Source organism: Neomonachus schauinslandi, chromosome X (genome assembly GCF_002201575.2).
Source record: "Neomonachus schauinslandi chromosome X, ASM220157v2, whole genome shotgun sequence".
Classification (NCBI taxonomy): domain Eukaryota; kingdom Metazoa; phylum Chordata; class Mammalia; order Carnivora; family Phocidae; genus Neomonachus; species Neomonachus schauinslandi.
In genome coordinates this window covers 61,781,646-61,798,927 of record NC_058419.1, presented here as the reverse complement: position 1 = coordinate 61,798,927, position 17,282 = coordinate 61,781,646, and the positions used below count along the sequence as shown (strand labels likewise).

Below are 17,282 nucleotides of genomic sequence, written 5' to 3'. Positions count from 1 at the left end.
TTAGTTATACAAATGTATATGTTTGTCAAAACTCGTTGGACTATATACTTAAAAAGAAAAAAATTTATTTTATATGAATTATACCATAATATATTTGACTTAAAAAATAAAAGTAATAAGGGTGCCTGGGTGGCTCAGTCACTTAAGCATCCAACTCTTAATTTTGGCTCAAGTCATGATCTCAGGGTCCTGAGATGAAGCCCCACATCAGGGTCCCCACTCAGCGAGGATTTTCCTTCCTCCTTCTCCCTCTGCCCCTCCCCCTCCACCCACGCGCACACACACACTCTCTCTCTAAAAATAAATAAATAAATCAAAATAAAGAAATAAATGTAACGTGGCTAATCTTCTATCTTTGGTGCTCTATAAGTACAGATCTGTTATACCAAGGAAATATGGTATAGAAATAGACTGTTTGGAAGGCAAGCAGTATAACTTATGCCAGTCCCATACTTCTCTGGACTTTAGCTTTTTCTGGTGTAAATAGGGGCTTATAACCCAGTTTCTCAAGTCTGTTTCCAGGAAATTTTTAGAATGTTGCAGGTATTTTGAGAAAAGGGTTTCTACTGTCAAATTATTTAGGAAATATTCCCCATAAGGCGATTCACCATGCATTTAGCATATGAAAGGCTCTGAGCAGTCCTAGATGCATTCATTTTTTTCTATAATTTTTTAAACTCAGTTTCCCACATTTACTTGACCGAGGAAAACTTCTATCAAAAAATGGTGTTGGGGCGCCTGGGTGGCTTAGTCGTTAAGCGTCTGCCTTTGGCTCAGGTCATGATCCTAGGGTCCTGGGATTGAGCCCCGCATCGGGCTCCCTGCTCGGCTGGAAGCCTGCTTCTCCCTCTCCCACTCCCCCTGCTTGTGTTCCCTCTCTCGCTGTGTCTCTCTCTGTCAAATAAATAAATAAAATCTTAAAAAAAAAAAAAAAATGGTGTTGCTGGGGCGCCCGGGTAGCTCAGTCAGTTAAGCATACAACTCTTGATTTTGGCTCAGGTCATGATCCCAGGGTAGTGAGATGGAGCCTGCTTAAAATTCTCTCTTTCCCTCTCTCTCTGCCCCTCCAACCCCCTCCCCCTGCTCTCTCTCTCTCAAAAAATAAATAAAAAAAATAATTTTTAAAAACAGTATTGCTAAAGTTATAAGATTCATTGATTAAACTTTTAAGATTACCTTCTTGATTAAGTTTAAGACTTATTTCTTTATTAGAGAGAGACAGAACACACACACACACACACACACACACACACACACACACACACACGAGTGAGTTGGGGGAGGGGCAGATGGAGAGACTCTTTCAAGCAGACCCCTTGATGAGCACAGGGCCCAACAGGAGGCTCAATCTCAGGACCCATGATCATGACCCATGAGATCACAACCTGAGCTGAAACCAAGAGTCAGATGCTTAAGGGACTGAGGCATGCAGGTGTCCACCTTCTGGATTAAGTTGATTGATTTTAAAGTAGCTATGCAGAACTATACCCCTTAATGAGAAAACTTAAGTCACAAATTTTAAAATACTTCTTATTCATCTTGCTACTTTCCTAGTCAACTCCTGTGAGTTTTTACCAGGTTCTGAATTCTAAATATCCTAAACTTAGATATTTTTGACTAGTATATACTACATGAAAATACATCATGGTTGAATTATCTCTATTGTAATAACTCTTCAAATAACAGGGCAGAATTAAGAATTTGAAAGCATCAATGCCAGGAACACTAAAATTCCTGAGCAATTACTATAAAAATAACAAAGTGATCCAAGTCAGAATGTAAGTGTTCACTGTACAAAACTGGTAGAAGTTTGAATGTATATAGTTAAAATAGTTTTTAAAAAGGGAAGGGAAAAAAGACTAAAGAAAGATGGAAAACCTAATACTCTGAATACTGCTCTTCAGCACTTTACATGTGACCACTGAAAGAAATATAAAGCATTATAAATAATGTTGATAATGTGGTTAAAAATATTGTAGCTTTTGAACATAAATAAATGCATGAATAGTAAGAGCCATCTTAATTCAAGTCAGTAAGTTAATTATGAATAAAGCTTTAGGAGAAGTGAACACTGTAAAATTCTAAAGGGTAAACAAACCACCCCTAAAAATGGAAAAAAATGTTAGAAATGCCATATCCAATTAGACCCAAATCAGTAGTCTGCTTCACCCAGTAACATCCAGGCTATGGAAGAGTACTGTTAGTAATGTATACTGAAGTATCTAATTTACTTCAGTAACCCTTATGAATCTTTATCAATAATTTTGTCTAAATAACTTTTGAAATTATTTCTAGCCTAAATTTGTTTAACCTCTTGGGGTAAATAACTTCTATAAGCTTATTATATAAAATAGTATTCCTTTTAAAAAGTACTTTTATTTTTCAATTTGAATTTAAGGCATATTCTCTAGGCCGTAGGCACTATATAAAATAATTTTTTAGAAGAGTAAGAAAATAGGGAAGCAGAGTGGCAATTACTCATCTAACTGTTTATACATTCTTTTTAAGAGTTAAATTTTAGTACAAATGGTTTTGTAGCTAGGTCTCCTTGGAAACCACTAGTAGTATTTCTCCATAATGGTCTGGCCAGAGATGCCCCAGGAATATTCTGAATGGAACATGGAAATTTCAGTAAACTTTAAAAAGAGGAAGGGTGATTTTTTTTTGTTTTAATAAAGACATATAAAATTTATCACATCATTATGTTTAGCAAACAGATATAAGCAGAATATATTTTGTTTCGTTCTGAAAGTTATCTTTACATAGTTCCCTGTAAAATCTTTAAGTTCAGCACATAGATATGTAAACAGACATCCATATGGTTAAAAACACATATAGTATATAAAAAAGGAAATTCTTCTGCTAAGAAAGAAAGAAAAAAAGAAAGAAAGAAAGAAAACAAGATCACAAAACCATAACTACATTAAATAAAAATGCTTTAAAAAAGTTAGACCAACCATGAAACTCCTCAAGAATGTAAGCAGCTTTTTTATATTTCAAATTTAATTCTGGTACCTATTTTTGGCCGTATAATGAGTTCAGGAAGAAACAAATCAAGAATATGTTCATAGTTCATATGGACATTACTCACCCACATTTGGAGGTTTCACATAATTTACAGGTAGTTCTGGAGGTCTGCCTCTATGTAGAGCTGCAAAAGCAGACCCATTCCATAGTGTACTCTTACAGTCTATTCAAAAAGATTCAAAAGTTAGTCAAGAAATAGAACAGTGTTTTTTTAAGTTGTACCTCAGAGGTAAATGTCTGTTTTCAATTTCATTTGTTGGAATATATTTTTAACTATTAATACCACAATAAAAAATAACATGCATATTTTTAAACATGTTACGAACTATATTATGACTGTTAAACAACGATACTTTAATATAACACCAAGATATTTTATTTCTGTGCTGATCTAGAACTAAAGCTTTTATTATGCGTGTATTTGAATCTTATGTAAATATGTCATGGATTAATAAGGTTTTAATTTTATATTGGTCCTTCTTGATCTGTAGGCTTATACATTTCTACTTATATAAAACTATATAAGCAAGGTTACAACTACAGCACAAGTATGCCAGGTAAAATTCAGAAACATGTATACTTGGTGCATACTCACATTATAGAGTGCCTGCCAATTATGCCATAACAGGTAACAATATTGCATGTCAGATGATAAATGACTATAAATAGTTGTGTTTTTTGTTTTTTATGTTTATGTCAAGAAACTCAAGCAAATATGAAATATTCCTAATAATTTAACTGTGATACAAAAATATTGCACTACTCTTTTTTTTGGGGGGGGGAAGGGCAGAGGGAAAGGGATAGAGAGAATTCCAAGCAGGCTCCATGCCGAGCATAGAGCCTGATACTGGGCTCAATCTCACAACCCTGAGATCATAACCCGAGCTGAAATCAAGAGTTGGACACTTAACCGACTGAGCCACCCAGACACCCCTCTATTGCTCTCTTGAAAACTTCCAAATTAACTGATTTGAAGAATTTCCTTATATTATAAAATGAGATGTTTAAAACTGGTATTTTTGAAGCTATTTACCTTTGTGAATTAGAATTTTTAAAAAACATGATGCTAATACAACAAAACAAATGAGTTGCTAGACCTGAAGTATTTATTACATTAACAGGCATCCTTAATGTCTAATTTCACATTTTTATATTCATAAAATACTACTTTATATATTTTACATACTGGGGTTCCATGAAAAACTTTGGGGAAAATCTTTAAAAGACTGAAAAACAGTGGAGTACAAAAACTGTTACTGAACAGTCACTAATAGGTTGATATTTGTTTTAATATTTTCAATTATAAATTTTTTTTACATATCACATATCATATATAAATTTTTACATATCATTTTTCATTTACCTGTTATAAAATATATGTGATTAAGATGATATAAAGACTCATAATACTTAAAAATATTAAAACATAATGAAAGACTTTTAAGCATTTATACTGTACTAATTAGAGCAGTGATCTTTTAAGATCTCTATTCCACAGGATTACAAAAAGATTTTAATATTCTTTACCTCTACTGTATTCACTGTTTTACAGTAGAGGGCTTCTTTTAGGCCTTTAAAAATGTACTTGTACACTAAGAAAATAAGATTGGCAAAATAAGAAAAACTAGAAGAAAATCAGTATTTAAGAAAGCATGTGAACATTTACTTAACATGAAAATATGCTGCTCTCCACTCCTTCCTCTGAAAACTGTGAAAATCTTACCTTTGGCATCCCGTAACAGAGACTGCCGACCAACACCTAGTAATGTCTGTACCCCAGGAACACTCTGAGGGATCTCCTTATCTAGTAAGGGACCAATCCGCTCACAAATTTTAAGGAGGTAGTCTGGAGGAATGTGTGCATTGGCTGCCACCTAAAAAGCATAAATAAAACAGGAAAACTAATTTGGTTTAAAAACATAATTTAGTCCATTACCAAACTATTCCATCATGGAACAAAGTGCAACTTTTATATACAGGATCAGGAAAATAACATTTTAAATATTTAATACTTTAACCAAATTAAAGAAATGGCTACAAAATTTAAGCACATCTAAATGATAAGATTTAAATGACATGGCACTCAAACTTACTTTTACATGCCTTGATTAAATCATTTGCTTAGCTGTTAATCTTATGAAATAAGTGTTGCAAAACAGCAAAAGTGCGCATGCCTAAAATTAAAGTACAAAGACAACAGGTAAACTCTACTAGTACTTGATTTATTCAGTAGTGATGAAATGATCAAGAATCAGAGAATCTAGATTCTATATAAATGATAAGAATACAAACAAAAGGTATTACTTGCACCAAACTCTCACCTAAATCCCTTTAGGATTAACAGGACAAATTTGCTTAATAAAGCAGAACTGGTTTTCCTTAAAAAAGTTAACTGGTTTCCAAAACAGTATCAAAGTAATGTTTTTAGATATACTATGCTCTAAATAACTAAGCTATGTACTCAAAATTCATCACAACATTAACTCATTTTTAAAACACACAAGCAAATTTCTGAAGATGGTAAACATATACAGACAGGGATGAGAAAATTAAACAGCAAAACTGTTCATTTTTTATCTAAGCTAATGTTCAAGTCCCTGATGTGTTTCATAAATACCTAATTATTAAAGGAGGAAACAGAAAACTAGACCATTAAATCCTTAGATAAAAAAAAAATCTACATTCTCATCTTGACATAAAGGGAGATAGAAAGAATGAAAAGTAAATATAAATAAAAATGTAAATATATGCATATACCATCACAGAGGACCTCACATCAATGTATTATCACCAGGTCAAGAACAATACAACATAAAAGAATAATTTTGTAAATCATCCCTAATGATCAACATGAGAAAAGAAATTATGTGTGTTCTTGGTAAGTATTTGTTCAATGAATCAATGAACATTAAAAAACCAAAGTCAAGTCCATCTATAAGAAATATCACAAGAATTCATAGAGGAAAAATCTTAGATTCTCCTATCAAGGTACCTTGTTTGTTTTCTTAGAAAACATATGTTGCAGAACTACAATCCAACATGTATTCAGAATTCTGTGAATAAGGGATTCTGTTGTGATTTTTAAAAATTATTTCCTGCCAATTATCTTTTTTAAGTCCAAGCAAAAATTAATTTTAATCTACCAAAATAAATGGGGCTTGGAAACTGTCATGATGCTCAGAAAGAATGGCAACCAAGCCTGATTATTTTATATTTGCATCAACACAGTTTAGCTTCTGGATTGGGACAAAGGATCAAGCAAATTCTTTCAGTTATCTCTCATATCTATAGTTTGTTTTCCAACCAAATAACTACATAGAACCACCTCTTAGTAAAACATACAGGTAACATTAAAGTCAAAGCAGCTGATGATTCAATTTAATCTAAGTATTATCTACAGACAATGATATCCTAAAATCCTAGTTTATAATTCATTCCCTCCACATTAAAACATTTCCTAAATATGCCTACAGGCAAGTATACTTAGTACCCCAGAAAAATATGTATCTCAAAGAGAAAAGCTTTAAAATACTGCATATGAACATCTATAATAGCTTATGCCTTTTTTCCCACCAACACTCCACTTCCATTATCAGCCATTACTTTTCCATCAAGTAAACACTATATGAAAGCTTTACATAGGATAACAGTTCATGTCTTTACTGGAATTTTCTTTTTTGTTTGTTTGGGTTTTCGAGGGGTTTGGTTTTTGATTTTTTTATTATTATTATGTTATGTTAATCACCATACATTACATCATTAGTTTTTGATGTAGTGTTCCATGATTCATTGTTTGCATATAACACCCAGTGCTCCATGCAGTAAGTGCCCTCTTTAATACCCATCACCAGGCTAACCCATCCTCCCACCCCCACTCCCCTCTAGAACCCTCATTCCAGAACAAACAAAAACTAAAGGAATTTGCAAACATGAAACAAGCCCTACAAGAAATATTGAAAGGGGTCCTCTAAGCAAAGAGAGAGCCTAAAAGTAACACAGACCAGAAAGAAATACAGACCATATACAGTAACAGTCACCTTACAGGCAATACAATGACACTAAATTCATATCTTTCAATAGTTACCCTGAATGTAAATGGGCTAAATGCTCCAATCAAAAGACACAGGGTATCAGACTGGTTTATTTTTTTTTTAATTTAAAGTTAGTTAACATATAGTGTATTATTAGTTTCAGGGTAGAATTTAGTGATTCATCAGTTGCATATCACACCCAGTGCTCATTACAAGTGCCCTCCTTAACTGGCATTTTCTTTTTGATTAATTTTCTTTTTTTCATCCTGTTACCATCTCAAGAGGTATTCTCCTGCCTAGAAACTGCAATATGTCTAACCATATATAATCCAGAAAATAATTCTCTAATATGAATTTTTAGAATCACCCCCTTACAGAAAATCTGTCAGAACTATATCCTAAACTGACATCTTAAGTTGCCTAGCTACTTCATTTTATAGAAACAATGATGTTTGATTTTCAGGCAATTACATAAATCTTTCTATCAATTCCTCCGTAATAATTTTAAAATACAGAATCATTAATTAAGCAACCAAAACAAGACTTATCTACACCCAAATTCTCCCCCTTGAAGATTTTTATTATAAGCTATTAAATAATTTTTACAAGTTTGAATTCCACCCTATACAACTGGAAATTGCTTAATTTCTAAGTGGTCCCCCTCAATAAGTCCATTCCTCTAAAATCAATAAAAATTTGATTATGAAACAGTAGTAGATAAACATATTCTATCAACACAATAGCAATAGCAATACATTTGAGTTGAACATGCTAGCGTCTCCTTTAAACAATATCAACAGGCTTCCAGACTATATCAGCTCAGTTCTTGCAATAAATCAAATAAATAAATCAAATTTCAGGACTTACAAGTGGTAGTCAACATTTATTTCAATCCATCTGCTTTGATTAAAATTGAAATTTTTTAAAGGATCTTTTTTGGCGTAAGAACTCTTATCTGTCCTCAGTAATTACTTTTTTAAGTCTTTTAAAAATTCTGTATTAGAATATGTATGGATAAAATGTATTATATAATAAAATGTAATACTAAAAGTATGTATTAAAATATTCTATGAAATTCATAACATAATATTATAAGCCACTCTTTTCAACTAAAGCTCAAATATTCTAATTTCAGTTATTTAACCACATTTTTCTCTCTGGAATATAACTGCCAACAAGTAACACAACAAGTACTTTGATATCTGCAGAAAAAAAGCATTCTCTAAAAACAAAGTTCAAGAGTATATACAAACTTCTATATTATTCTGTAAAACAGCTCCAAGGAGTTATATTATGGAATGTTTGATTTAGAAAGATCCTTATACATAATTAACCTAACTTCACATCTTACAGTAGGAAAAACATCCAGAGAAGTAAAGTCCAATGGTCACAATGAATGTACAGAAATCTGGGTTTCCCTGTCCACTGATCTTCCTATTACTGTCTTATTAAGGCAATTGAAAAATTATGAAGGTAACTAACACAAAAACTGCAAAAAAATAAAACTATAAATTCAAATAAACTGAAAGAAATTAAATGAAGTCTAGATTATAAACCTTCTAGATAGGAAGACTGGCTGACCTAAAGAGCAAACCTAACAATTAAATTACTAAGCTTCAGAATTATAATGACAAGTGAGAAGACCAGAGAGTTCACAGAAATGATCCTACTCATCATAATTAGTTAAAAGGAATCCAGCTGAGAATTGAATAAAATGCAAAAGGTACCTAACTTCAGGGTGCCAGGCCCATACCAAGCACTACATTTGAAATACTAATTTTCAGAGAGCAACAATGACATTTTTACCTTGGCTTTTTGAAATTATAGGATAAGTAACTCCAAAAAACAAATAAAAGAGATAATTGTTTCTGTGTTTTGTTTTCTAAGACCATGACTACACAGGTAAATGAAGAATCAAACTGGGCCCATACGTTGAAGAAATGAAATACAACATTTTATCTGAGATTTTAATTTTTTTGGTGTGGGCAGGGTGAGAGGAGAAGTACATATAAAAAATTAGTCACATGATTTTTTTTATATTTAGGGACAAAAAACAAAATAGATTTTGAAAAATATAGCAAGGCTTTAAATACATCAATATAAGTATAATATAGAGATATGCATGGTACTTTGAAGTCTGGAAGCCTGGATTATTCAGGTTCTAAAATTGACTAGCTGTTACTCCTTCTGGCGGTGTGATACAGTAGAAAGGACTTAGATTTTAATTTTTCCACCATTCTCAGTTCCTACTTCTGTGACCTGCAAAGTTACTCAGTCTGAGAGCCTGAGCTTCTGCATCTGTAAACAGGGAGTAATGATAACTACCTCATATGATTTGTAAAAAAAAAAAAAAAAACAAAATCATTCACTCTGCATTCATTCATTCAGACATTTAACATATAGAGATGAGACGAGAAGACAAACTGCTGTCCTAAAGGAACCCACAGTCCCAGTGGGGGAAACAAACTAGTAAATAAAACAAACTTGTAAATAAAACAAATCAACGTACAAGTACCCAGAGGTAGTACAAAGAGCTAAGAGAAGCAAAGAGATACAGTACCTACTTCAGCCTAGGGGTAGGGGTTCATGTCTAATTTCACACTTGAAGGCTAAGTGAAAATTCACATGACAGACAAAAGGAAGGGAAGGCATTCCAGGCAAACAGAAAGGTTCCCCCACCCAGTAAATGTACTTTGCACAGTGACTAACACATAATATCCCTCAATGTTTAAGATTCTCCTCCAGGGGCGCCTGGGTGGCTCAGTTGGTTAAGCGACTGCCTTCAGCTCAGGTCATGATCCTGGAGTCCCAGGATCGAGTCCCGCATCGGGCTCCCTGCTCAGCAAGGAGCCTGCTTCTCCCTCTAACCCTCCCCCCTCTCATGTACTCTCTCTCTCATTCTCGCTCTCTCAAATAAATAAATAAATCTTAAAAAAAAAAAAAAAGATTCTCCTCCAGAACATTAAGTTTAAAAAAAAGTAATAAAAAACTCAAGAGTATCATCTGATTTTGATGGGAAAAAATACATGTACAAAAAAATAAGACTAAAAGAAAACACAAAAAACTAATAGTTTATATTCTTCTTAATACTTTTCAGTAAAATATAAATGTCTGCAATAATCCAATATTATATCATAAAGTGTTGAGTTTTAATGTTTCCTGAATTTGAAGGAGGAAAGGGAAAAAACTGGGCAGAAAGGGAAATAAAACAGGTAGGCTTTTCTATTATAATAATACACTGGTTTGTACAATGGGTTACAAAGTGTTAAGACTTCCTATCACTCTTCTTTGAAAATGTTTATCATTGTTCATAGCATTTCTTTTTCTATTAGTTTTAAGATTTTCTCAGGAATGAGACAGCCAAGAGCAACTCACCCAGGTTCAAATATTCTCTGGGTTACAATACCATAAGAAAGTACCAAAAGTACTATAACCTTGAGGGCAGATAATATCAAGACAAGGACAAGGGACCTACCCACATTCTGGAAGTTACTCAGTAGAGAGAGGTCCGATAAACGAACTTAGTTCCAGCTAGCATATTAAATAAGCCTAAGAAATATATATCATGAAATGCTCCTGACAAAAGTTAAGAAAATTACACAAACAATAACTGAAGGCCAGATTATTATAAAGTACTATAGTAGATATTAAAGGGCATGAGAAAACATCTTCAACAAGGTAATTTAAAATACAAGAAAATATTTATCAATAATGTATAGAAAATAAGTTCAGGATTAGAAAAGATCAATCAGAAGCGATGAGGATCCCTGCAACAAGACATCAGAAAGACATATCTCCCACTTCTTAAAAAACAGTGAATAGTACATGAGTATCATACTAAGTTACTTTTCTCTAATTAATAAAAATGCAAATAACAGTAAACATCTTTTGACATAACAATCATTTCTTGTTTGAGTTAATACAGATGCACTTCAAAGCACTCATGTTGGTTCAATTCTAACATTTACTTTTTTTTAAATTTTTTTATTTATTTATTTGAGAGAGAGAGAGAGAGAAACAGCATGAGAGGGGATAGGGTCAGAGGGAGAAGCAGGCTCTCCGCTGAGCCGGGAGCCCGATGTGGGACTCGATCCCAGGACTCCGGGATCATGACCTGAGCCGAAGGCAGTCGCTTAACCAACTGAGCCACCCAGGCGCCCACATTTACTTTTTAAATACTTTTTTCCCCAATGGCACTGTTTTAAATGCCCCTCACCTTATAAAAATATTAGGAAAATGAGGTGGTGACATAGCTAGCTAAGAACATATAAATTCTGGGGTCATAGTTCTTTAGATATCCATTTTCCATTCAACCTCTAGGTCCTATTTTTAAAATGCAGTAACCAATTCATTTGCACAGCATTTTCAATTAACAAAATGCATTCTTTCTATTTAACTCATTTGGTTTGCACAACAACCTTGTAAAATAGATAGGGGGTTTTATTTTATAAATGAGGAAACTGAATCCCTGAGAGGTTAAGAAACTTGCCCAGGGTCACTCAGCAAGACTATCTTCCCAACTAAATCTTATGGTATTTCCTACTACTCATAAAATCCTTTATGAAAAATGTCCAACAAGGGCATCTCTGAGATTTGACCCAAACACTAAATTGACTTAAAATTACTTTTTTGCTCTCTACCAAAAAAACTGTTTATTAATCAATCAGTAACCAACATCAGTAAACCAAGAACAAAAACAGACAAACTAATATTCAAATTGACAAAGGTGCCTTCAGGACAAAATTTTATAAGGAACATTCACCCAACCCAAATTCTTACTCCCTAATCGCAGCTCTCTTCACTTTCTTAATGCCATCTCATTTGTATTGAGATAACAGTTTCCTAGAACTAATGATAAATCTCCAAAAGGATTTTAATCATTGAAAGTATGTTCTTAGAGCCAAAGTGTGAAAAAAAAGACAATGATCAATCCAGACAAATAGCTAAAACCAACATATTATAGAAAGCAAATGTATACATGTGGCTTAAACAAGTCAAAAGTGAGGAATACCAGTTTCCAGACATTAATTGCTCTCTACCATAGGACCTATCAGTTTAGCATTATATCCACACTGGGGTTGAGCAGCACATGCCTTTTGGTTTCCCATGATGCATTCTGTTCTTCCTAACTATGGCTGTGTATCCACATGGCAGTTAATAAATCACACACACTTAAATTACTTCCACACTTAGAGATGCAATAACTATGCCTCCAGCACTCAAAAATCATTCTAATGTTCTAATAGACAATTTAAGCTATTACTAGTAATTAGAGAACAAGAGCTGGGTAAGGTAAGAAAAAAATACAGGTATGTCTGGAATTCAAATAGAGTATTTTAAAGTACTTGGCGAGCATCAAATGAGATAATGTGAAAGCACTTTTAAACTTGCATATATTATATGCAGATGCAAGTTCTTATAACGACATATATCATCATAGATGTATATATTTTTTAAAGATAGTAATGAACATACAATCTTGATAAACTTTTCAATAGCATAAAATTGCTTCAAGTCTTTTGAATATAAAATGAAGGTAATACAATCTATGTCACTCTAAATGAAAGCACTAATTAGGGCTTTCAATTCTATACATGAAAAATGCTGAATAAATTTAAAAATATATACCATACCTAAAGATAATTATGCCTTTGGTTCAGTCTCATGATACAAGTCCCCTTAAAATGATTAAAAAATATTGAAACATGCCTTTAAAAAAAGCTTCCAAGTCACAATTTCAATATATAAAATTTGTTTGTTAACAAAAACTTCATTTAAACACACACATACACACATACCCCTCATTACTATGTTTGTAGTCTCCAATAAAGCTCCAAAGAGGAAGCAATAAAATAGCCAACAATTCAACAGGGTCACCACAAAATGAACAGACATCTGTAATTATTTAAATTATCTACCATAAGATGAATTGTAAGAAGCAAATCTAATTCTATTACATTGTAAATAAGAGTCAAGCAGAAATGAAAAATGTCCAGATTAAACTTCAAAAAAACTCACCATTACTTCAAATTTCTCCCTGTATCATTACTTAAAATTCTGAAAGTTAATTTAGAATGTTTTATTTTGAATGCCATATTCAAAAACCTTACAGTTCAACATAAACTGACAAACATTTCATAAACAGGCTCACATTTTAAAAGGTACTTCAGATCTGAATATGTCAGTACTAGACTGCTAGTAGCTTTAACAAAATACCACCTTTCCTTTTGTTCCAAATTATAAGTAAAACACTAAATCAGATTTAAGAAAGAAAAAAGAGGGATTTCTAGAATGCATAATAGTAACAGTAATGAAGTGTTGAAGAAATCCAATTTATTATCTTAATATTCCTCTGGATAAATCAAGTTAAGCAGCACATACAATTTAAGTGAAAGTACACATACAGACAGAAAGGCAGGAGTTTTGTTTCATAGTGTACATGGCTATGCAATCTTAATTCAGTATTTTGATATCCTTGTTTATAATCCTTTAGCTCTTCATCATGCATTTGTATTCTTTCCTTTTTATACTAGTTTACCTTCAGTTTGAAGTATTGCTATATAATTTAACATACAGGATTATACTATTTATAAATACTATGTACATATAACATTTTACTACTTACTAATACTTGTCCTAAACTTCAACCTGAAACATGTAGCTAAATCAAAGATCACATTGTATAAATCCATTGTTCTAACAGCATTTTAAAAAATACCTACACTAAGAAAGAAAAAAAAAATCTCTCCCACAATGAAGCCACACAAAATCAAAGGTCAAATGTGAAATAATTTTAAGCAACTATACTACTGATGCATCTAGTGATCAATCTAACACAGCACATTCAGTTCTAACCTCTATACTTCTCCTTCTCAAATTCTCACTCAGCCCTACCTCATCTTCCCTTACAAAGAAATTTATAAGTAGAGAACAGATATTTGATTTAAAATAGGACCATATTAACAAAATATAATATTCCTAGAAGCACTGGATCCCAGAAAAATAAAAACCTCTGTACAATATGAAAATTAAAAACAAAAGATGCACTATCTAAATTATAGACAATGTTCAAACAATAAATGAAAGTCTGTGTATATGAAAATAAAAATGTGTAAGGAAATATAAAAAACAATAAATTCAAAAGATAAATGTGAAAATCAGGTATCTATAGGGATATACAAAAGGATTAACAACAATTAAAAAAATAACTGGTTAAAATTTAAGCTTCACTAATCATGAAAAAAAGAGCTAATTAAATCAACTAGGGGCTATTTCACCTATTAAAGCTACCAAAAGATTTTAAAAGTATTTAAAAACTCACTCTAAGCACCTAGATGGTAACATCATAAATTAGTACTATCTTCTGGAGAGCAATTTTATAACATATAAGAGAAGCTAAAAAACCAATGAGACCCTTTGACCTGATAACTCCACTTTAGAAATACAGTCCAGGAAAATAAATCCAAAAAAAGAAAGGAAAAAAGAAGAAAGACTACTTAACTATGCAAAGACATTAATGAAAAACTGGAAGTAATCTAAATGTTCAACTGAATGTTGAGTTCAAATCATAGCCAACTTAAATGTAACTGAATCTTTTCTTACCATTGAAATGACAATGTCTATTCAAAAAAGAAAATTTAAATAGATATTGGTAAGCATTGTTTTGCCCCTTTTTTGGCAGGACTTCAGTCCAACAAAAAGTCTGACTACAAATTAAATACAGTGATAATACATGCAGTTTTTCCAAAATAGTTTTTATCCACCTGAGAATTTTTTACCATTAGTAGTATAGATGGTGGAGTTTATCCATATTACAATTATTACACCATTTTGTGATATGCAAAAAATAAAATATTTAGTCAGAAAACTAAAATTATTATTTAATAATTATTAACATGGCTTCATTATTGTAATTTAATATAAAAATTGTCAAATTAACACTAAATCAGTTTAAATATTGTATTATTAAATCATTTTATTTATATTTACAGTCTACCATACCCCTTCAACTTTCTTTAACTTTGATTTTCCTCCATTTGGATCTTATTTGAAGGAAAGATAGCTGAATTTAGTTTTTAGTAACATCACCCCTTTCTCCTTTCATTTCCTTCCAATTCACTGTACCAGAGGCTAACGCAAGGGGACATCTTCCCAAAAATAAAAAAACACCACCTTTTTGTGTGTGTCAATGCTGAACAGAAGTGCATGGACACTATGAATTACATTTATAGGAGAAACAACCCAGTCAATCCAATGCCTTTGGTCCTTTACTAAAGTATATTTTAAAATATAACCATTGTTGGCTCTTGTAAACCCCAAATCGTGTTTCATCAATTCTCAAAAAGGTCATAATCCGTAGTTGTTATTTAGTGAAAATGTATCTGCAGAAATGCGATATAATGATTTAATGAGCTATTTTCTAAAATGTGATACATAGAATAATTATGCTTTTTTATTCGGTAGTCAATTACCTAAAACCGGCAAATTTTGGAATTCGCTTTATGCTTCCTATTATTTTTAATTGTGTCGTTTTGCCCAATCCAGGGTCGGTTAACTCCCCTCCTTAACCCCCCCCCCCGTAAGCCCCCCCCCCCCAAAGACTAAGCCTGGCCTCAGTTCCCGTATTTCAAGCCAGGACCAACCAGAAACCAGTTTTCTTCCACTAATCCGGAACTCTGGGCTGTTACCAACGCTGTCATTGGCCAACGTCAGTCCTTGGTACGTGCCCCAAGATAACCCCCAGGTTTCTCTCCCTTTTCCCCCTACAATGGGCCTTTCTCAATGTTTGTAACATATTCATAATCCACAAAACGGCATCTCTGATAACTAACTCACATTCTTCAAAGTTTCCGAGTGGAAATAAGCGAGGCCAGGGGGAGGACAAGGTACCCTTTCTCTGACTGGCAGGGAGGGGGGGAAGGGGCAGTCGTTCTTCGGCCCAGCGCAAAGCTCTACAGCCCTGTTGGCTAAGGGGTAGGGAGAGGGTTGGGGGAACAAGGTGGGGAGGGAGTGGAGAAAGAGTTGGATTAAGTTGAAATGAAAACTTTACTCACCAGATCCTCGAAGCTTCTTCGGTGCTCTTTTCCCTCCCAGTCCAAGCGGCGCGGAATCAACTGGGGGTGAGAGAAAAGAAAGGGTGGGGGTGGGCAAACCATATAGGCCATGCCTTGGCTCCCAATGAACCCGACCCAACCCGGGTCCTGGTCCCCGACCCTCTGGCGTCTGTATTTCTCTAGGTCCGATAGCTGTTGCCTCAAAGCTAGTCCAGTGTAGGAAGGAGGAGGCCGAGGGGGAGGAAATCCTGAAAAACCGCCCCCCTTGGTCATAAAGAGGGGTGAGTTAAGACCCCGGCGATATCCGCCCCTTTTGAGGGAAGAAGCTGGTTCACTCCAGTGACAACAGTTACGAGTGCCCAGATCCAAGCTTCCCTCCCAGCCCCTGTCCTCCGCCCCTGACTTGCCCTCCCCTTCCTCCAGTCTCACCCCAAACCTCCCCACGTCTTCCCGAAGGGGCTCCGTACCTGATGCTCCTCGAGCTCCTGCACTAGCACCTGAGCAAAAGGGAAACACGGATATGAGGAGCAGCTTGGGCCATCAACACATTCCTCCCTCCCCACTTCGAACCCAGCCGCTGACGGCAGGACTAGTCAAGGCCGGCCTTTCCCTCACCCTCAGTGAAACCGCACACCCGATGCCTCGATTTCCCCATTGGGACCATTCCCCAGAGCTCCTTCTCCCTCTCACCTGAGCGGATTTGTTGCAGGGTCCGGACTGCAAGAATCTAGCGATCAGGTAATACAGCTCTGTGGAAGAGGGGAAAAAGAGGTTGAGAGGGAGGTAAAGAAAAACAGAAGCTTTTTCAAAAGAAACTGACAGCCGTCGCGCTAAGCTCCCATCTCCTTAGCCCCCAGACAGTTACCCACCGGCTTCGATCTGGGTAGGTGCCGCCGCCATCCTTTTCCCTAGGGGGTTTGGGGGCTCCGCTCCGGAGGAGCTGGCGGGGGCGGGTGGGGGCGCTGCCTCTATTGTGGTGAAGCCCCCATGCCCAGGAGTCCCACCGCTTCCGCCCCACTCCTCGTCCTAGTTTTGGTCTCTCTGGTCTCTCTCGGATTCATCGCATCACGTATCGACCCATAGATATTCTAGCCCAAGAGCATAGGAGGCGGAGAGGAAGGAGAGAGAGGAGGGAGGGAGGGAGGGAGAGAGAGAGAGAGAGAGAGAGAGA

General features: G+C 34.6%; 1 protein-coding gene across 1 annotated transcript in view; it reads right to left on the bottom strand.

The window, feature by feature from the left end:
* BRWD3 (bromodomain and WD repeat domain containing 3) overlaps nt 1-17,011 on the bottom strand; it is a 186,998-nt gene extending 169,987 nt beyond the window's left edge. The window contains exons 1-6 of the mRNA XM_021689738.1: nt 16,981-17,011; nt 16,802-16,860; nt 16,579-16,608; nt 16,112-16,171; nt 4,751-4,901; nt 3,092-3,190 (exon numbers count right to left, since the gene is read on the bottom strand). Coding sequence (XP_021545413.1) covers nt 3,092-3,190; nt 4,751-4,901; nt 16,112-16,171; nt 16,579-16,608; nt 16,802-16,860; nt 16,981-17,011 — 430 coding nt within the window. The remainder of the gene's footprint in view (nt 1-3,091; nt 3,191-4,750; nt 4,902-16,111; nt 16,172-16,578; nt 16,609-16,801; nt 16,861-16,980) is intronic.
* Between the last annotated feature and the right edge of the window lie 271 nt (nt 17,012-17,282).